General features: G+C 37.4%; 2 protein-coding genes across 2 annotated transcripts in view; one reads left to right on the top strand and one right to left on the bottom strand.

Moving 5' to 3' along the window:
• Positions 1 to 21,973, bottom strand: part of LOC108100066 (probable GPI-anchored adhesin-like protein PGA55) — a 34,921-nt gene that overhangs the window by 12,225 nt on the left and 723 nt on the right. The window contains exon 2 of the mRNA XM_017203801.2: positions 8,442 to 8,681. Coding sequence (XP_017059290.1) covers positions 8,442 to 8,673 — 232 coding nt within the window. The 5' untranslated portion in view covers positions 8,674 to 8,681. The remainder of the gene's footprint in view (positions 1 to 8,441; positions 8,682 to 21,973) is intronic.
• Positions 10,948 to 11,486, top strand: LOC108100067 (outer dense fiber protein 3-like protein 2). Its single transcript, XM_017203802.2, has 2 exons — positions 10,948 to 11,086; positions 11,146 to 11,486. The coding sequence occupies exons 1-2, from the start codon at positions 11,068 to 11,070 to the stop codon at positions 11,355 to 11,357; spliced, it is 231 nt and encodes a 76-aa protein (XP_017059291.1). The 5' UTR covers positions 10,948 to 11,067; the 3' UTR covers positions 11,358 to 11,486.

The raw sequence follows: 21,973 nt of genomic DNA, 5'->3' as shown, positions 1-21,973 counted from the left end.
CATTTGTGAATTCAACTGAAACTCCTGTTGCCGTAAGTCAATTAATTCATTCGCATGCACTTGCTCTAAGCCAGATTCTTTCCCAGCACAACGTAGTCCTCATAGGTTCGGGTACTTTCCGTCTAAACCCTATCAAAACAGCAACAGTTTCGGCTGTTGCCCACTGGTCATGGCAAAACAAACAACAGCAAAACACCAAAACCCACAATTACACAAACAGGGAATCCGCAAACTCATCCAGCAACCAGCGAACATCGAGCATCCTACAACCAACATTCAGGATGCCAAGTCAGTTGATTCCGTTGCCAGCCAGTCCAATTTGGTCCTGGCCAGATTTTGCCCACCGAGGCGTGCTCATGGCCACTTAAAGCCGCTTTAAGCCCACCCCCCTCGGTTTTGGGGCCAGAAATATGTGCCATCGTCATCGCAGTTCATATTCGGGCTTTTCTTTCGATGAACTTCCTTGGGGACTAATTTTCCGATTTCACACACAATTTTACATTGGCAGCAACAGGGGGAAAACTTCGCTCAGAGTCGCTTGTAAGTTTTCCAGGATTTGGCCACTGCTGTTGCTGTTGTTGTTGTTCTTGTTATTGTTGCTGATGCTGTTACCCATTTGACCTGGTCCGAAGTCAAACCGAAGTTGAAGCTCCTGCTTCTGTTTGTCCTGTCCCAGGATTGTTGTCCCTTCAACATCCCCTCTTCCCTTTCCCTTTGGCTTCCCTTCCATTTCCCCTGTGTTATTATGCTTATTGCTGCATCTAGAGCACGTATTATGACAGTTAGTTAGGGCAACAGGCAAAGTTATGCGTATTTGTGGCCAGTATTCTGATTGTTGGCCCTCGGTGTTTACACACTTTAAGTGCCAAAAGGGCAACACATTCCGATGTCTTAAAGTTTTTGTTTTCCTTGCTTAAAATATTTTATGCTGATTAATATTGCTTTAAGAGAGTTGTGTTTATGGATTTACATTTTATCTATAATCATAATAAAACAAATTTTGAAACCCATTTAATTTGAAGTATTAAAATATTCAAATATAGATATAGTCTCCTGAAATCGAACTTCCGGCTCTTTTTTATTTATACATTTATATTTGGCCAATAAGCTGTTAGCTTTCAATATTTACTTACATAAATCTACCACAAGAAAAATATATTTTAAAAACTAATTTTAAAGTTTTTTGCATATTAGTGCATTACATTTAGTATTCTTATCCCTTGCTGTTTAATAGCCCCTTTCTTGATATTATATTTGAATGTATACCTACATTTTATTTTAGTTTAGCTTTGAAAAATGTTTTTTAAATGATTTTCTCCTTCCTAATTTCTTCTTTTAGTTTTCCAGTATTGCTGTTTGATTTAATGGTTGCTTTTTAATGATTTATGTTGGCTAAACAATCTTATATTATGCTAAACCTCTCTTTTAGACTGTATCTGTTGCTCCCTGATAACCCTTTGTCTTGAAGCAATAAACTATCAACGAACCCTAATAAAATGGATTCCCCTTCAAAACTTGGCAACAAGAGGGGAAAAACTTCGTAACGATCTGGTTCGAATAATTTTCGCCAAAGTTATGGACGAAACTTTATGGAACTACCTGGAACACCTGCATGAAAATTCGGGGCACGCGTTGAACCAGAGGAAGTCCTTCCCCGTTTGCATATGCCAAAAGTATACACTCACTTTTATTGCCAAACGTGACTACAACGTTTTCGGAATCGGCATAGGTATGGCGGGAAGTCAGCTGGAACTTTAAATTACAAAAATATCTTTTTTTCAGGCATCAAATCCCTGCGGAACGAAAGCCCAAATGTTTGTATTGAAAATCTATGAAAAATACTGGGCCAAATATATTGATTGCGGAGGATTGGGAAAAGTTTTTCGAGGATTAAGCCAAGTAAATGCTTGAATAATGTGAACAGATTTAACTTTTGCCATTGTGGAAAAGTTTTCTTTGGGATGGGGAGTTGAGAAAGGTAGTTTCCAGACAGGTTAATAAAATGGCAAATTGAATGCGTTTGCAGGCGAGACGATAAGCTGATAACAGCTGGAGGCCTGATAACGATGATAATAATGTATCCGTTTTTACCTTTTCCTCTTCGCTTTTTATGCCTTTTTGCCTGGCTCTTTTTGGTTCTTTGTTGGACTTCTTTTCCTTTGACCAAAGGCGACAATTTGTTGGCATTTTTTACGACTGCCAAGTGGCGTTAAATTAACGGGGCGGTGAAAGTGGCCGAGGGCAGGAAAGGTGAAAGCATCTGCTTTCGACCCGCATTTTATTTTATGCCGTTTTGATTTTTCCTTTTCGTTTCCGCTCCTTTTTTTCTGTTTTTTTCTGTGTTGTCGTAAGACTCCATTAAACAATTCAATTAAGCCGCGAGGGGCGGGCAGGTGTTGTCTTTAAAATGTCAAGCTGGACATAATGCGGGTGGGAAAAGCGGAAAGCGGAAAAGGGGGATGTCCACATCCTAGCTGCTCGAATTAAAACATTTTATGCAAATTTTAACGCTACTTTCCAGCGAGTGTTTCTCGCATTTTATTTGCCGACCTTTGGCTTCTGCTGTTTGCCAAACGCTTAAAGTATTTACTTTAATTTAATGGCTAAAACGAAAACAAGAAACTCCGCAATTAAAAAAGGCAACGCCTAAAAGCTGGCAACAGTAAAAAAAAATATAAAAATAAAGACAAGCAGAGGCGGAAATTAAAATATTTTCGGTTTGCTGGAGAAATTTTTTCCGCTTAGTGGGAAAAGTCGAAGAAAGGGTGCAGCTGGCAGTCAAGTTGCCTTACTTAGGACATTGTAATGCTAATTGAAGTTGAATCGTTTTCGCGGGCAAATTGGTGGAAGTTGAAAAGTCTCCGGTTGGTCAAGATAATTTATGTAGTGTAAAAAAAGAAAATAGAAAATTTTAACTAGATCTTCTTAGAAAATTTGTTTTATGATTTAATGTCATTGCATATAAATAAAGTTTCCCGACACAAGCCGCATTTTTCAGTATTTCAGTTCAAGTTATTTCTAAGCCATAACTATTTATTATTTAATATCCGTCATCTGCAGCTTATTCATGTTTATGTTCCCACCCAAAATACAGCAATACGGTTAATGGATTTTGGAATGGAATTGCATAAATATAAAAAAGATAAATAGTTTTCCAATACTTCCCACAGTTTATAGTATTTTTGGTTTTAATATTTTGCTAACTCAATTTATTATTTAACAACGTCTTATTGATGATTCCCGATCTAAAATTAAGCAATATGGCTGATGGCTTTCGCAGTGCCATTGCATATAAATGTCAGATAAATAGTTCGCCGTTTGGAGGCGTGGGCACCAGCCATAAAATTGCAGTGGCGAGGCCAACGTTGCGTATACGCAATGCAACGCCAAGAAGACAAACTCGCGGCGCAGATGGGCGGTAGATGATGGCTTAGATGGTAGATGATGGCGTAGAAGCGGCAACTCAACTTGGCTAACAAAGTTATGACAAGGATTTATGAAGTATGCATTAAAAATGAGCAGCTATTTGCCGTTTTGCAGTTCGAGTGTGTTTAAGAATTTGCTTAAAGCTTTCCGAGTTAAAGCGAAAGTCCCGAAAAAAAGGCGAAAAAGAAATCTCGGCATCGCCTTGAAGACGTTTGCCATTCCCACGCAGTTGAAACAAAAACATTTTTGTTTGTTTCCCCGGCAGTTTGCCGTTTGTCCCGTTTGTTTGCATACAAATTCTTCAGACGACGAACGGAGACGCCGCCACATTTGTTTGCCAACAGGCAACAGGCAACAGGCAACTGACAACTGCTAAAGGAGTCGTCTCCCGGGTTCCCGGGTTTCTTCTCGCTCGCCTTTCAGTGCGTTTCAGTCCCTCGGAAGTACACATACGTGCCACCTTAACTGTGCATATAAAAATTCGCATATAAATCAGCGACACTCCCGCTTCTGCCGCACATTTTCCTTGTCCCAGTGCCATCTGTAAACATATCGTTATTTATCCATTTACCCCGTTCCACGTGACTGACATCCAACGGGGGAAGGGAAGGGAAATGAAGGGTCTTTTAGTGTAACAATATGTCGGTTTCCTTGGGCGTTCGTTCAGGATGCAAGTTAATAGGGGAACATGATGTGGTTGCGGTGCACCACTTTTTTCTTCGGGCAATAAACGAGCGGGTTGGGTTGAGTGTCAATCAATTTGAACAGAATGTTTTAATTTAAGAATGTTGTTGGGGGAGTACGAAATAATAAAAACAAGCATGTTTTGTAGTAGGTAAGATGCCATGTTTTATCGCTTAAGAGAACAACTTTAAAGAATTTAAAGCAAAGAAATTTATCAACTATAAGCCTCGTAGAATATTATTAAATTGCTATGAACTTGTTCGGATTTGAAAATAATTTTTATTCCCCACTACCATTTAAGAACAGGTTATTTTGAAAATATTTTATCGAATTTTGAAAATATTTTTGACGAAAATTTAAATATTACGATAAGTTACGGGGGATTGGTACACAAAAAAAACCATTATTGCCTACTTATTTTTTTTGGAAAAATGGTTTAAAATTTATCGAAATTATTTAATTATTTAAAAAAATTTAATTTAAACAAATGCTTCTGAAATTCCTTCCAAGAAGTGTACCTAAAATTATTTGTTTATATTCTCAAACTAAATGCATATACCTATTAAGAAATGGAAACTGAATGAGTCTCCCACTTGAACCAGAGTGCCAGTGCCGCGTTAAACTAATCCCGGAATGTTTTTCATCCCCTCCCCGAAACTATTATCCAAGCGTTCTGTCGACGTGCTCAACGTGAATATAAATCCAGTGCCTCGCTCGCACTAACTCCTTATTTTCCTCCTTTCCGCGCTGAATGGTTCTCATTACCAATGCAGCGCGTGGAGTGGGAAATATGTATTTTTATATACACATGATGAGCTCGATTTTCTTTTCAGTTTCATTTTCATTTTCGTAATAGCGCTCTGACAATTTTCATGTGAACTGGCGACGATTTTTCACCGTCAGACTGCGGTGAGCAGAAGGAGCAGAAGGATGTGGAATGTGGGCTGTGGGGGAAAAGGACGAAGGATGCAGGAGGGAGAAACTATCCTCGCCGACTGCAAGGATTTCACACACAACAAGCGGTGGGCAGGAACTTAAGCAGGAAACAGGAAAAGCTACGGGTCTCTTACTTTTCTCCATCCTCTTCTTCTTGCTACGTGACGTCTTTCTCTCGAGACGTCACAAGATTTATTGTATGCAAGTTATGGGTGTGTGTGTGTGTATGTGTGTGTGTGTATGTGTGTGTTGTGTTTGCACTCGTGTAGGTGTAAATATGCAAATCGGTTTTATTTATTTTTTTTCGCCAGCTTTCCCGACGACTTTTTCACAGCAACTGAAATGTGCTTAAAATTTGCAAAATTGTAGTTCATTTTTATATTCTGTCGAATTGTGTGCTTTTTGTTTCCCCTTTTCACCTTGACAATTGTCCTGGGGCCACAAATGCTGCACACAGAATACAAACAGGGTTTTTTCCCTTCGACTAAGTTTGATTTGGCTTCCCAGATTTAACCGAATGCATCCATTTCTCAATGCCGGCCCTTCGTTCTGTTTGTGTTTTCGGTTTCCTCTGCCTCTTGACAAGAGTTTGAGTGCCATTTTTCGCTTTGGTTGTCGGTTTATGGTCGAGAACACCTCTCAGGTTCGTAAAAGGGCAGTTAAAAAGAAAGCCGGCATTTCTACAACCGTTTATTCCTTGTACACTTCTTTCCCATGAGTTACATCAATCAACTAAGTAAACAAGATTGCTTTTAAAATTTGTTTTCTTTTCATAAAATGGTTCTTTTTTAACTACATAAATTTCCTAAATTTTTGCCTTTTAATTTTACTATTTTTTTCTTTCTCTATTACTAAATATAAAAAGGTATAATATATTTTAAAACCGCTCCATTAAAATTGAGATATGTAAGTGTATTTAAGCAACACACTTAATCTTTTCCTTAGCCTTTTTCTTTTCTTACAGGTTTACCCTTTGGTAAAATCCATTCCTTGCGAATTAAGCGTTTTGGGTCCTCTCGTTGCTTTCCCACTTAATTGAAAATTAAAAAGGTGCACATAAAAAATTAAAATTAATTTCGTGCCGTTTGACCAAATTCCGCTTGACCTTATTGTTAGGCAGAAAGGCCTTCGGACTTACTTGCTGAAATCTCATTTAATTCATAGGATAAAGTTGGCAAATTCTCAAATGCCCATTTAACGTTTAGCGGACTCGTTTTTAAAAATGCATACTAGGGCACACCGCTCTTTTGTGGCGGATCTTTTTAACTTTTTTGCTGGGACAGCGTTGAACTTGAACATTTTCCCGGGGAGAGGAGACACCATGGAAGTCCGAGGAGGCAGAGCGTGTAAAATGGCCAACGAAAATTGCAGCTGCCAAGCAAACACATGCAAAAACCGCAGCTGCCACTTCCGCGAGTTTCAGTCCGGGGAACCCCAGGATGCCAGGATGCCAGTATGCCAGGATACGAGGACCCCGCGATCCCGCACTTCCCGTCTTCCTTCCCGGGATGCCTCATTTGGCGGCTCGTTGTGGTAAAAGCTCCAAAAAAGATTGGACGGGTAAACAGATCGACTTTAGCATACTCTAGTTTGCATTGAGTTACAAACAATTGAAATAAAACCTATACATATATTATTTTTTAGTAAAAAGTATTAGCTCTTAAAGTAAACAAAGCATTCCTATAAAATCTGTCTTTTATTATACATTTTTATTGTATAACTAATTTTCATAAAATGTTTTATTTACTTTGTTTGTCACATTAACAAATTAGGATGATAAAGGTCTTCAGGTTTTCATGAACAATTTTCTTTTTAAGTGAATAAATCTATTATAAAACTTATTTGAAATCAATAAGTATCTTGTCTCTTAATTGATTTGATCTTAATACACCATATTATACAGCACTAAATATTATTTTATTATATTTATAAAATACTCAATCTTTAAATTTATTACTCAAAATTGTTATCTTTTTTGATCTTTAATGTGGCATACCTTCCCCCAAATCGCTGAGTACTTCAACAACGGCCGAGTTAGCAAAAATGTTTAAACAGCTGGTAAAATACAAAGGACGCAAAGGACGTAGGTAAATTTCTGGTGAGGGGCGGAGGATGAGGAGGTCCTGTCGGAACACAAAATCTGACGCCTAAACGCGGCTTAGCGATTAAAGCGCTTTTCAAATTTGGCCTTTGGGGGATTTTTTAAGCGACCAGAGCTGGGTTACATTTTGTTTTCCTCGTTCGTGGCTGCCTCGCCGTGTTTGTTTTGGCTGGGAGAACATGGCCCAAAGGGAGGAGAATGGCTAATGCCAGGGTAGTGTTAATTTTGCTACGAACTGCAGCGACAAGTTTATTTCGCTTCGTTGTTTTCTACTACGCTACTTTCGCATGGTTTGAGGCGTTTGCGGTTGTGGATTGGCAATTCCACGGGAATTGGGGATAAATTGAAGCGTATGGAGTGTCTACATGCAATAATAGTGCTCAAGGGTTGGCTAATTGAGAGGAGAACTAATTTGCAGATGGTGGAATGCAATATTAAACCTAGAAGCGCTGTTTAAATTATGTCGCTTACTTGAGTTTAAACTGTGTGGATTGGCAAGTAGTTTCGATGAGAATTAAATTTATTAAGCGGATAATATTTAATTATATAAAAACATGAAAATATTGTGCTTTAACAAATGCATTCAAAATAAATAAAACCAAATATTGTACTATTGTGTAGTCTACATTTTAATTTCTCCTGTATTGTGTAGCTGTCAAATAGAAAATATCTGAAATTGCTCAAATATACGAAAGTGTTGTAGAAGTTGACATGTTGCATCAGTTTTCTATTGCCAATTTTCCTTTCACCACACATCATTCTTAATTTTCAGTGGTCTTTTCATCTCTTTTCGGATCAATTTGTAATTTTCCCCCATTCAACAGCACAAAAACGAGTTGCATAATTTCGAATATTTTTCCTTCAGCTTGGTAGACAAAAAAAAAACCCTTCTCCAATTCCAAACCCAATGTGGCAAGCAAGTCACAGTCACAGCTTGCGACATTGGCCATGTTGTTGCTAAATTGTTAAATAAATCAAAATCCGAGAGCTCAGGAACCAGACCCTCAAGCCAAACTGGCACGCCAAGTGCCAATTGCATGGGAATCACCGGGGTGATAGATTTAGTGGGTGAATGGGTGGTGGGGCTATATTTTGGGTGGTTTGAGTGGGTGGCGAATGTTATTGATGTGCTTTTAATTGAGGCTTGTGTGTCTGCTGCATGTTGCTGTCAGCTTTCAACGTCTGCCCCTCCCCGTTTGGAATTTATGCCCCCCTTTTACACTGTCACTTGTCCAATCATTTGACTCATAACGAAATTTTATTAGTTTTTCAGCTTCAGTTTTTCAACACTTACCGGCAGTCGACGTGTGGGCCATGCAAATGGTCAACATCAAAATGGTAAAGCTGATGGAGCCACGAACACCCAACAAATTCCCCCAGTCGATTCGCCTTCGACGACCTCGTCGCTGTTGGTTATTATTGCATTTTTTCCTAGACATCTGCAGATCTGTTCCGGAATCCTCCTGATGAATTTCGAGGCAGAGTCTCAGCTGGGATGCCTCCGAATGCTTCTCTGTTCTGTGCATTTCTGTAGCTGGAATGCAGAAGGAAGATTCTCAATGATATACTTAAAGCTGTCTTAATTATTAAATCCGTATTTATTGGGCAAGCCTCTGGGGTAAATAATGCTCATCGGCAAAGTTTTATTGATTTGCTTAATTTATGCAAAGTCTTCTGCATCAGCCAAAAACTTTCAGAATTAAAAAAATGTCAGGAAAAATTGCCTTAAGTTTCTGGTGAAAGTTTACGAGGGAAGGAGATTTATGAAGCCGGGAGTTGAGGGCTGAAGGCAACTGTTACTGAAAGTATTAATTGAAAAAAGGCAATCGACTACTAAGAACGTGATGAACGAACTTGACATTTGACCCTGGCAACAAAATTTATTGACCTCTTCTTTTTCTTAAGGGGCACAACTAGTGTGAAGTTTTAAAAAAATCAAAAAATTTTTTTTTCATATTTCGGTGGATTACACCTTCAAAAATAACATATTAAAATTTAAAATCGATATCTCAAATAGTTTTTGAGTTATAGCAATTTTAAGAGCAGCCGCTCTCATAGCAGTGCAAGCGATCATTTTATCTTTAAACGCGTTTTTCTCGAAACAGCATTTTCCGAATTTGCTGCAGTGATAACTCAAAAACTAATGATCCGATCACTACCAAATTTTTTTTATGTTCTTTATATAGTTCTACGTACCATGAACTATCGGTTTTTTGATCCGATCAAAAATCGAATTTTGGCAGGCCAAAAACGACCGAAATTTTGGTTAAAATTCGATTTTTTTTTTAAAACGCTGCCATTTTGTCATTTTTTTATATTTTTTTTTTATCGTAGTTCATGGTATGAAAAAATATTATCTAGTTTCACGAGAATTTTTCATTTTTCGATTTCGTCCACGGAGAGGGCCGGAATCACTGCAGCAGTTGAGGCACTTTTTTTTTTAGCGCCGTTGGAGATCGACTATAACTTAAAAAATATTTAACTTTTTTCTTTAAAAATTTCACTATACATTCTTAAAACATGTATAAATATATTCTGAAAATTTGAAAAGAATTGATCAAGTAGTTTTTTTTATAAAAATTCCCAAACATCACCATTTTTTTAGGCCGTCACACTAGTTGTGCCCCTTAAAGCATAATTTAAACGAAAGGAAGCTAATAATAATAAATTAAATTTTCACACATAAACACTCGCTAACTTTTTAAATAGATTTATATATGGCAAAAAATAAAAATGATAATAAATAAAAATATTTTTGAATATAATTCATAACTATTTATGAGAACTTTTTGATGTATGAATATCTTGCCACTTAAAACTTTTTAACTCGGTTTCTGCACTTTAAATCATTACTAAATCAACTTTATTAAAACAACACACAGCTCCCATTAATTTAAACGATTCGAGCTTCAACGGATCGAAACCAGCAAATTTGCATTTATTAAGTATTCGCATTCTTAACAGCTTTTGGCTAACACAATAAAGATGTTTAATATTTTATGGTAAGTGATTTATGTCAAACATGCCATGAATATTTCATATCAACATAATTTGGTTAACGGTGAACATTTGTAGTAAGTGGAGGAATTTGAGATGCCTGATTTGATAAAACGCTTTACTTTTAATCAGATTCGATACGCAAAAAATGACTAGAATTCGCCACTTGTCTGACAAAAATAATGCATGGATGTTAATGCAAGTAAATTAATGAAAAATGCATTTGACAGAGTGAAAAACACTGCATAGATGTTGAATGTATGTAAATAAATGAAAAGTGCATTTGACAGTCTGAATATCAATCAAAAATCCGACAAGAGCGAATCAAATTCCGGGAGCGGCTAGAACAATGCAAATGCTGTACAATTTGAGGCAAATTAAATATTAATTAGTGTGGCGTGTGCATAAAAGTTAATTAATGTTTTTACGCCCTAGGTGTTAATAATTAATGAGCGTGAGTCGCTTTTTGCTCTCCGTCGACCTGCCTTTTATGTCTGGGCGTTTGTTTATTTACGGATAATTAAGCAGCCTGCAAACTTATGCACAATAAATAAATATTTAATCAATCGGTTTGTGGAAATCAGTGTAGAAATGTATCAATCCACTTGCAGGGCAGAGCTTTAAAATCCATTTAATGGGTTAAAAAAATAGTTTTTTTTTAGCTGATTAAAGATAAGCATTTTAATTGCATTAAGTTAAGTGTGGTAGGTATTTTATTGTATTTTACAAATACTTTTACAAATCACCTTTTCTGAGACTTTTGTTTGTCAGTTTGTTTTTATGTGCCATCGCTTTACTTTTTAGTTCAACTTCAGAGGGCAAACACAAACTTTTTTGCTTCCAAAATTCAAATTGTTTTTACCAACGTTTAAAATTATTTGCAACACTTTTAAGTATAGCAGTTAATTTAAAGAAAATTGGGAATGATTTCCAGAAACTATGGTATGAGAGCTTTAAATTTGCTGTAAAAAAAACCAAAAATATTGGTATATTTATTCAAGGACCTGGACCCGGAGCTTACATGCTTCCGAGCAGTTTTGGGCAGAAAGCACCGAAGTACTCCTTTGGCCAAAGGATCGATCGCAGGAGACAAGAAAAATTTGGTCCTGGCCCAGCTGCCTATAAGATAGACAAAGTCACTCGACACGGAAAATCGGAGGGCCCCAAGTTTTCCATTTTGGTTAGATGTCCACTTCCTAGTAGGTTATCATAAATAACAATGTCTTTTTATTTAATGTCTGTACTGAGGATGATTTATAATATTTAAGATGAACATGAAAATCTATAAACAAATATCTAACAATAGTAAAATAAAGAAGCAATCTTTGAGACGTAAAAATAACATACCGAATGTGCTACAGAACTACTTAAATTAGTTTTTATGCACTTAAATCATTAGAGGCAGAAAATGGTAAACGAATTGAACAACCAATACAGCAAATAAGCCGATCTAATAACCATAAATATTTATTGCCTGCAACTGAATCGATTCTGCAGGCGATTTGTCCCCTTAAAACACCCGCCTTGCGTCTCCAATTTACTTTAATTAATGTTTAAGACATTGACGTACAATTTGCATTCATCGATGCCATGGCAACGGGGATTGCTAATCGGCGTTTCCCTTTAACTCTGCAATTAATTCGATGACACATTCAAATCGAGCATGTATGTGGATGCAACAAATGCAAATTGTCGGTGGGAGGCGGAAATAATGATGGGTTGTGGTGGAAGGTGATATGGCTATTGATACACAATGTGGCGACAACCACTTGTTGGGCCCGAAAAGCCTTTCCGCCCAGGACACTCCACACTCCACTCCACGTCGAGGGCTTAGAAGTGGGCTCTTCTCCGACTCTTCAGCTGTTGGGCTTTGTGAATTCCCGAGTGGCGGACGTGGAACTGTAATGAAGCCGCCGGCCGAGCTCTTAAGTAACTCACTTTGCAGCCCAGTCCTCATTCCCCATTCAACTGGCCAAAGGAGCAGCTTCTGGCCGGCTTCTAAGCGAAAGCCTGTTATTTTCCCCGCTGCCTGTAATAATCACACAGTAAACAGGCAGCGGACTGGGGACATGACTCGGGTTGGAATGGCCGGGCTACACAGGGAAATAAATACTTTGAATTTACATAAAATAAATAAAATTGATATAGTAAAGGTTTAAAATAAGAGTCAAGCATTTTGCCAGATAAAAAAAATAAAATGAAGTCTTTGGTCAAAAAATTCATGAACAATTGCTAAAAAAATTCTTTTCGATATCAACCAAAAAACATCTAAAACTGTTGTAAATTAAATCTACAAAACATTGAAAAACTAAAATAAGTATCTATTAAGTAATAAAATATGTTCTGCCTGATAATTGAATGTGTTTTTGTTCTCTATTTTAATAATAGAAAAATGTTTAAAAAGGTCAAATTTAAATATATTATTGAATTTTAATAAATATATTTTAATCATCTTTTCTTTCGGTGCAGTGGACTTTGTCGTGGGAATGGCCAGCAGAAAGGCAAAGAAAGGAAAGGGCTTTGGACTAACTGAGCCCCAGTGGAGGAGACCCCTCCCATCTGGAGGGCAGAAGGCAGTAAGCAGAAGGCAGCGCAGTGCCAGCCCAGTTGTAATTGCAACGTCAACGTAAATGCATGCCACAAGCAGCGGCGACTCAGGAATTTCACGGATGTGCGATGTGCGTGCATTTTGCAGATGCTCCAACTGACCGCCGCTTGGACATCACGTATTCGCACAGACACAGCTACAGGAGTGCGCATTTGATTGCATTTTCGCTTCCGAAGGACGAGGATTGGAGGGGGTGGAGGGGGAAGGGGGAAGTGGATGCTCGGGGGCGGGGATCTTGGGAGTCCAGAAACTGGGGAGCTCGGGAGCTCTGCCCTTCCAAAGATTTATCTGTGCGCGTTTATTTTAATGTTACGTTCTGGCATCTTTGCTCATTTTTGCCTGCCTGCCATTCCACTTATATATTTTCATATAATACCCTTCACAAAGGGTTTTACAACATAAAGAAAATATTCGTTGAAGAAAAAAAAGATAATAAAAGTGTACAAAAATTCTAAATAAGTTCTTTATAATAAAAAATGAAATAATCATAATTAAGAACTTTCAAGAAATATGAACTACAATTTTTATTAACCAACAAGCAAGGTAGTTAAAATAATTTCTTTTTTTGTTCTGCCCTTACTTACATATATTCATTAACAAGGTATTACAATGTTCAAAAAAGGCAATTTAAAATAAATGACTCTCAAGCAAAAAAAAAAAAAAAAAAAAAAGAATGGTCTGCTCAACTTTATGTAAAATCTGCCTCTTGACTTTCCTTCGAAAATGCAGTAATTTAATTCCCATTTAACAACAAGGTTTCTTAAGTGCATCTAATCTCTGGAGAAGAAGGGTAATTGCGAACGTCTTGTTTAGTTTTTGGTTTGCTTAAGCAGCCTCTTTCGATGCATTGCTGCCCATTGGCTGGATGTCTTTGGCTTGATGAAGGCAGTGGGTTGCCGTCTTCATCTGGCCATCAGCCCATCAGCAGCATCATCATCATCTCATCATCTCATCTGTGGAGCTGCAGAAGCTGCATCCTCGATGGCGTGCCAACCATTCCCATTCCCATTCCCATTTTCATTCCCGAGCGTGGTACGTTGACCGCTCGGAATGTTGATTCATCTTCTTGGCTATAACTGCTGCCAGTTTGCACGGACTACCTCCCTTTTTTTTTGTGTGTTTTTTTTTCTCATACAACTCCACTTGCTCTTTTATGTCAATCAGCAGTTTGGCATGTAGCTCTCCTCGTTTATGGGCCATCATCGCCGGCAGTGGCGACTATTTTTAGTGGAGCACATGCTCCTCTATTCTATTCCTGACTTCAGTTCAGTATGTTAGATCCGAAGTCGGGTTCTCTATTATTGCCATAATAAGCCAAGATTGCCCTTAAGTGGCCGACAGGCTTTGAGCCCCGATGCATTCTTCTTTATTTTTAGCACGATCTCAGCCTGTCTGGGCTGTTGCATGAATAATTACCAGTTGGCTCAGAAAGGCCCACATGATCGGAGTGGATAATTGTAAATGGGCATAGAACTTAATTGCATTTAAATGCCGGGAGGTGTGGCTACTGCGGAAAAGCGCCTTATGAAAGTCTGGAAAATAGGAGGCTTCTAGGAAATAGCTAATTTATATTTAACATATAATTAGATTTTATTTTGTAACATTAAGTAACCGAATAAAGAACGATGTAATAAATGCATGTAAGCTATAAAAAGCGAGGAGCTGCATAAAAGTGATAAGTGTATTTTTGTAAAGCAACTATAGAATCATATTTCGTAATAATTTTCTCAGTTTTTAAAAGTTAGCTTTGGATTATTATTCTATAAAAATAGTAAAACAAAAAATAAAAAATATAGATCTAAATTTAAATCACTCTCAATTAGGAATAATTAATTTTATTTATTTTATTTTACTATTAAGTATATTTTTTTTTGTTTTTAATACCTTTTGAATTACAAGCAAGACATTTAAAGAGATTAGTACAAGGCACCATAGCATCCTTTTTTTTCTTTTTATTTTCCTGGGAAACCCCACGAGGAAATCATGCACGATTTCCCAGCCTTTGTTTAATATTCGTCTCAACCGAATTCATTGGGCCAACTGTCATTAGCAATTGGGGCAATCAACGGAACACTTTTGGCAAAACAAAACGTATTCGTAACAAAAGATAATGTTAATTTGACGGCCCCCGGCAATTGATTTCCCTCCGACTGACAAACACAGGCAGGTTGATTGAAGGGTCATTACAGGGTTATAGGAAGTCGGGAATCGGAATTGGAATCCGAATCGGAATCGAGCTGACCTCACACGCATTTCGCTTTATTTATTCTATTTCCGATTTTAATTGATAATGCCGAATCGAGTTGTTGTCTTTGGTCTAACCTCCCCTTGATTAACCATAATCGACCCTGTTCCACGCACGTGACTTGTTTAAGTGATTGCTAAAAAATTTAATGAGCCTGGTTGAAATTGGTGAAAATTGTGGGTCTACCATATGGCGAATTAATCACAACAAATAAAACTTTTAATAAAATAATCTAGCTCCCAGCATTTCGTTGGATGACCCAATTTTATCTGGAAACATCGGTAACAAATTTAAATGAACATGTCGTTTATTTTCGCAATATTCGCATTATTCTGATTTCTGGAAAAAACTTTAAACGGTTACCTTAACTTTGCTCATCCGAAATGATCCGCATTAAGTAGCCGTAAGTCATCGCCGGTCAGCTCACACTAAGCTATCGCATTAAAACTTTTCAGGAATTTAAGACCCATTTAATGTGAGTCAAAAAGTCAATAAACCCAAGTCTTTCTGCTGCTTAACGAAATACCAAAAATAAAAAGGAAAAGACCGCCAAAAACAAGACAAGAAAACAAAAGTGGAGCAACAAAAACCTGTCACGTTTCCACAAAAGTGCATTCACATTTTGAAAGTCAAAGCGAAGGAGAGCGAAGTTTTAATGTATCTTCGATGGAGTAGCCACCCCAGTTGTGCAGATACAATTCTATCTTAAAGCCGCATCTCTCGACAACTTTCCTTGTTGGCCAAAGACAAATTCGGCCAATTACTTCATTATTCGCTGAGGTTTCTGGGTTTTTGGGGTCCTTTCTCGATGGTCGACTGTCGTCTGACGGCTGTCGTCTGCCATCAGGTGAAAGGCAAATAAAACGTCAATTTGTATAGCCAGTTGTGTCCTTTTCTTATTATTCATATGCACATTACACATTCTGAATTTATTCATGCCTTGGGAGCGAGACCTTTTTGTGTCAATAATCATTTACATGTTTATCTAATTTGGGCGGCATTTTCTGTTTCTGTTGGCTGTCTTTTTTTTATGGCAGCTTCAACTTGAACTTGGGGTGAAATTGTGATTCGTGGGAATTCAATTATGGCCGGCAAATGTGGGCCACGGCACAGATACACAGATTTCGGCTCTCATTCGGCTTTTGCATTGCGCTACTTTTGGGCGCTTCCTCTCGACTTGTTGCCGCGCCAAAAAAACGAGTTGATGACCAACCCGCAAAATTGTGCACTGGAAGTTGTAAAACGGCCAATAACTACAAAAAAAAAAAAAACAACAACAAAAAACAAAACTGAAAACCCCAAAACAAAAATCAACCGAGCCAATGCCAATGAAACGAGGAACTTTGTTGTTGCTGCCAGTTGGCCTGTCATCGACGTCAGTGCAAGTGTTATGGCAGCAATTATTGTGGTTTCCGTATGCGAATTTTCATTTTGACAGCCCAAAGCAACTCTGAGAAGGATGTGTAGGATGCAGGACGTTTCCTGAATAATTCTTTCATGCCTGGGTGCACACAGCGCATAAAGGGATCGATAAAGTTTATTTCAGAGCATAAAAACTGGGACATAGATAAAATCATATGAGTTATGAAAGAAAGCTCTCGTAAACTCGAAAGGAGTTTCTTACGAACTATACGTTTTGAAAAGAATATGGATTTATTTTGAAATTGTGAATAAATAAATATTATTTTGGGTGACATAAATATAAAGTGCAAGCTACCAAAAATTTAAAACTATCAATTTAAAGATTAGAGACATAAAAATATAAATGAATATATATCTGCAAGAGTTTTAATATGGCAAATAATTTAATGTGTTATTGAAATTGGAAATTTAAATTTTACTATGAACATAAAATTATTTGAAACTTGGATTATAATTAGAAACTTTACCATTTGTTAAGATATGAAAATCAACTTGCAAGCAACAATTTAATATGTTTCCTAAATTCGGAGTCAATTAATCCAAGCACTAGAATATATTTATTAATTTGTAAGCCAACCAAGCTCATCTGATTTAAAATAGGTATCTAATTAAAGTTTTCTTTTTTTTCCTTTTTTCATTTTTGGAAGCACTCTTCCCTCATTGATTTTCTTCAAAACGTTGATTATTATACTTTGTCTGAAGACAATGACTCCATCGAGCAGTGGGTCTATGTCAGCGCCACGTTTCCTTCTTGACACTTTGTTTAAAATGTTGGCTCTGCATTTTGCGACTAGCCGCAAGTTCGCTTTCCCGGGCCCACAATTGGCAAGAGGTGGGCCAAAAGGGGCTGCCCAATTTGGCTAACATGTGCCGGCGGATTCCGTGGGTCGTTCACTTCTGCCTTCGGGGCGGGCTGTCTGAACGCCTTCAAATTTGCGCTGATTTGACACAAAAATGTGATGTAAAGTAGTCGCTGCCTCAAAATGCAAATTGTGCATGAATATTTACCCCTGCCTTTTCCCCCTCGTGAAAGGTTTTTGTTTACGCTTGTTTTGCTATAACTACGATTTGGAAACGGGGTAGCGATAAGGCCAAGAATGGCGGGGTTTTTGGGGCTGCTCGAAAGTTTTCCCTTGCCCTGTTATAAATTTTGTATCCACCAGATACTTACAACAGCTTTGTGGCACTTTGCCTACATGTGGATGCCATGGCAACGGGGGAAAAAACACCGAAAATCAACAACTTGTAATGCAGGGAATTTACTTGCCCCAAAGTTTCCGCCGGGGAAAGTTTACTGCAAGTAATGATTGTCAAAAGAATGCCTCAGTACATTCGATACTCAGCCAAAAGGACTTTTAACTTACGAAAAAGAACTGGGGCTATGGGAATAGTTGGTTAATTTGTTTGTTGCATTCAAGTATTTTTTGTTGATACTACTTTTAAGAGGAATTCTATAAACGAAGGTGTAGTAAATGTCATTCAGGGGTTTGCTAAATATATTTTATATCCCCAACTGACATTGATTAACCAAAATATCACGCCCTAGCGCTAATTGAGCATTTAGCTTAATGGGAATTCATAAATTGCCCGAAATCGGCTGGCCCATCGGAAACCCTCATAAAGTCAAGACGAAACAAGTCGCCGCAGACGGAAAGGTATTATTTGCAGCTTTATAGCTCAGGTGATTAATGCCAGCAATAAATAGTGTAGTTCAGAAAAACCCGAAACTAAATACGGATGACTCAAAGTGGGCTGGATAAACACAGCCTGGCCACCGATCGATATTCAATATCATTTCAAAACGAGGCCGCCACATGCGAAATTATTTTTACACACGCCTCGGAATTGTTGAGGGCGCCAGGGCGATTTTAAATATTTCTGTGTTTCTGAAAGCAAATTAATTAAAACTACACGTACGAAGGTTGCTGGGCGCCTTTATTGAATTATTTCGGCGGCGCTTTCAATGCTGACTAAACGGCGCCACAATAACGTGTAATTAGATGCGCAATTTGGTCAGAATCACTTTGGTCACAATACCGAAATGATCTAAGCTCAAAAATTTCCAAAAATACTATGCATGCCCATCTTCTTGCCGATGAAATGTCGATGTTTTTGTTATGATTTCGGCTTGGGCAGAAATATGGAAACTGGTTTCGCCCAAAAATATAAACAAAGCCCGGCTCAAGCCACTTGTGAAATTTATTTTTTCGTCGAGTTCATGGGGACTTCATGCATTTGTGTATTCATGAATTTCAACCGAAAATGAATAAATCTTGTAAAAGCTCTTCTGCAGAATTTTTGCATCTGTTTCGAAGGTTTCCCCGTCCCGGCTCTCTTGAAAAATATTTCAGGTGAGTCGGCAAAAAAAATCGCATCAAGTTGTGACCGGAAATTGGAAGTGCTGGTTAAGTCATCTCAAACAAACTTAGCAAAATCACTCACAGGTATTTTAGTGTTCTCTTTTTTATTTACCTTGTCGACAGGCAATTTGTTTCAAAAAATAAACGACATTCATTCCAGGGTTTGATGTTCGACATTTAATAATGCAGGCAAATCAAAAGTAAATTCAATTTGTCTGGACAGTTACATACATTTCGGTTGATTTTTGTGAGCCGTGATTGTGGGTGTTTATTTTCCTTTCATTAAAAGTTATTTATTCATTTACTTTACTTTTGGGCTGTGAGTTGGTCAGTAAAAAATGTATATATTTCTTTTATTGCCTTTAAGCAAATACCCGCAAGTTTCAGGTGAATCAAGCAACTGGGTATTTTCCAAAAAGCCAGAAGTGACGTACGAAAAAAATGGAATATAAATTCGTTTCCTGGTAACCAATATGCAACAAATTAATTGATTTAATATTTAGTAAGCGAGAAATGCCGGAGAGTAAATTCATTTCTCGTTTATTTATTTATTTATGGGGCTTAAATGCTTATAACAAATTTATGTTTTCACTTTTTGCGAGATGAGCAACTAAAAGAAAACATTGTATGAGGTTACTACCATGACTTAGTTAATCCGTTGAATTTTTGCAGGCCGATTTTGCGGCTATGCGGGTTTTTTTTTGCGCCACTGGAAGACTTTGTACGTAAGAGGTTTAAGTTTTGGAAAAAAAAGATACTCATTACTTAGCCATGCAAGCCATGTTTCCAGCTACGCCACGCAATTTGTGCAAAAAGTTGGAAGTCGCTCATCGGCGGCGGCAATTCAAATTCAACACATTTTGCGTTTCATTCATAAAAATTCACAAATATTTTTGGCTATATTGAAGATATGTGCGAGTTTGTTGGCGCTGGATTTTGGCATTTTATTGTCTGTCTGCACTACTTTAAATGAGTCCACGTGCCAGGTTCGTCGACGAGGGGCGGGGTTTTTGGAGGGGAGGGGCTCTCGAGTGCCCCTCTTCTACAAATCGAAATCGGTAATGAGCGTTGTTGAAATGCGTTAAATGATTTTTTGCATTTTGCGACTTCTTTCTGGTCTTCGCTTTGCCAGTCGCCTTGTCTTCGGCGTTTTGCAAGCCATTTGTGCACCGTGTTTGATTTGTTTGGCATGCCTGCCTTTTAGTATTTGCCTATGAATGAAGTGGATATATTTAAAGTGGCAACGGCTATGTACTAGCCAACTTGTTTGCGTTTCTTTCTGGGCTTCTTTGTTGCGGCTATACTTGAAAGAAAATCGCATTTTGGTTGGCAGGAAGTCTTAAGACAAATATCGGAAAAATAAAAAAATATTTCAATTTATACGAAAATCATTTAACACTTGTTTATAATCTTATTTAAATAATTTATATACTTTAAGAGCAGATAAATTATTAAAGCTTTTGTTATTTGATTTTTACTTTAAAGCTTTTTAAATAGTACAATATATTCTAATTTTTGTTGCCTTACAAATTGTTATATGAAAAATTCATCACCTTTTCCAGGCTCCACTCAAAGATATCCAAGTGAGTCGTCTTCCCTGACAGTTGACAACTTTTTCTAGGTGCTTTAGCGCACGTGGAAGATATATGGCCAGGTAAAAACTAAATACGTCGTTGTACTATCTTCAACACGCGACATTGTCAGAGCATATTGCTTAATCTCACGTAACAGAAATTATTCTATAATAATTCTCTTCGCTCTACGCGGTCGCACAAAAGATTTCGCATGCATTTAGATGTCTGATTTATACTTATTTGCATTTGTATTTGCTCGTACTTCAGCAAACACACAATTCATTTAAATGGCCATCCTTAACCTTGAACCTGACGGGCATTAGTGCGCCAAAGTTAATAATTTAAATCAACTAATTGTGGCTATAATAAACAGATTTATTTACGGCTGACTGTGGGGCGCCTGACCGACCGACAACAAGCTGCGAAAAATTGTCTATAATCGCCGAGAAACGACGCTTAATTTGCAAAGAATCCCCAGAAGCCAGCAAATGAATGTGCCAAAAATTGAGGAACAAGATTTCAATACAATACCGTCGGAATTAACACGCTATAGAAGCTGTCAAAAAGGAGAAAAACCCACAAGAAAAGTTCACAAGCCACGGCTAAAAGGCAGACACGCGTGGCTTGCCATTTGTTTACTGTTGATTTACTTGCTTTTTTTTGTTTTTTTTTTTGTTTGTTCGTTTGTTGTAGTTTGTGTGTTGGATAGCCCAGCGACAATGCCATTAAGCTTAATGTTTATTATCTATACGGCCAGCCTACATGAAACGGCCAAACGGCAGGGAAAAAAAATTGTGACAAGTAGCAATGAACCTTGTAAGGTCTGGGCTGCTGCCGAATGGCTCTATTTCATCTGCCCCACACATCAAAATCCAGCAGCCAGCAGCCAGAGGCACTGGCCATAATAGTACCAGAGTCTCATAAATTTTGAATACATTTCAAACACCTGTAATCGTAAAAATCAGCACTTAGTCACCGCCACCGCCACTCGAAATGCAAACAATTTCTGAACGCAGAAAGTACACAGAAATTGAGAGCAAAACGTAATAATACATAGTTTGGGGAGCGTTTCAATTGTTTGCCAGGGGAATTGAACTGGTAACTGGACTATATTTGCCAAGCAAAACAATCTCTTAGACACCTCATCCTCTATTAAGTTCGAATTACCCAGAAAATCTGTCGGAACAGCTTTAAAAATTTCAAAGGAAGTATGGGTAAACATATTTCGATATCGCAAGGAAATTGAACGGCTTATGATACAAAAACTATAATACAAAAATGTGAAGTGATATTATTTAGTCATCGATACCTGATTTTTTTTTTGCTTGAGGTATAAGCTAGATTCAATTATCAATTAGGAAATAATTGATATAATCTTTTGCTCTTCATTAAAAATTTTATTAAATAAATAGTTTTTTTTTTTTGCATTTTAACCTTTGATTTGTTCGGATTACATTTTCCACACATTAGCTTACAAATTTTGTCGAGACTTAATAACTTAAATTTAAACTGCTGATCAGTTAAATAAAACCATTTTAAAAGTTAACTAATTAAAAAAGGTTTTTAGTTTCCATAATTTCTTATTGGAATATTTTTGGAATATTTGGAATATATTTCCTT

The sequence above is a fragment of the Drosophila ficusphila genome, unplaced genomic scaffold (genome assembly GCF_018152265.1).
Source record: "Drosophila ficusphila isolate 14025-0441.05 unplaced genomic scaffold, ASM1815226v1 contig_855, whole genome shotgun sequence".
In the NCBI taxonomy this organism is placed as follows: domain Eukaryota; kingdom Metazoa; phylum Arthropoda; class Insecta; order Diptera; family Drosophilidae; genus Drosophila; species Drosophila ficusphila.
Note: the sequence above shows the minus strand (reverse complement) of the source record. Positions and strands in the feature narration are given on the sequence as shown.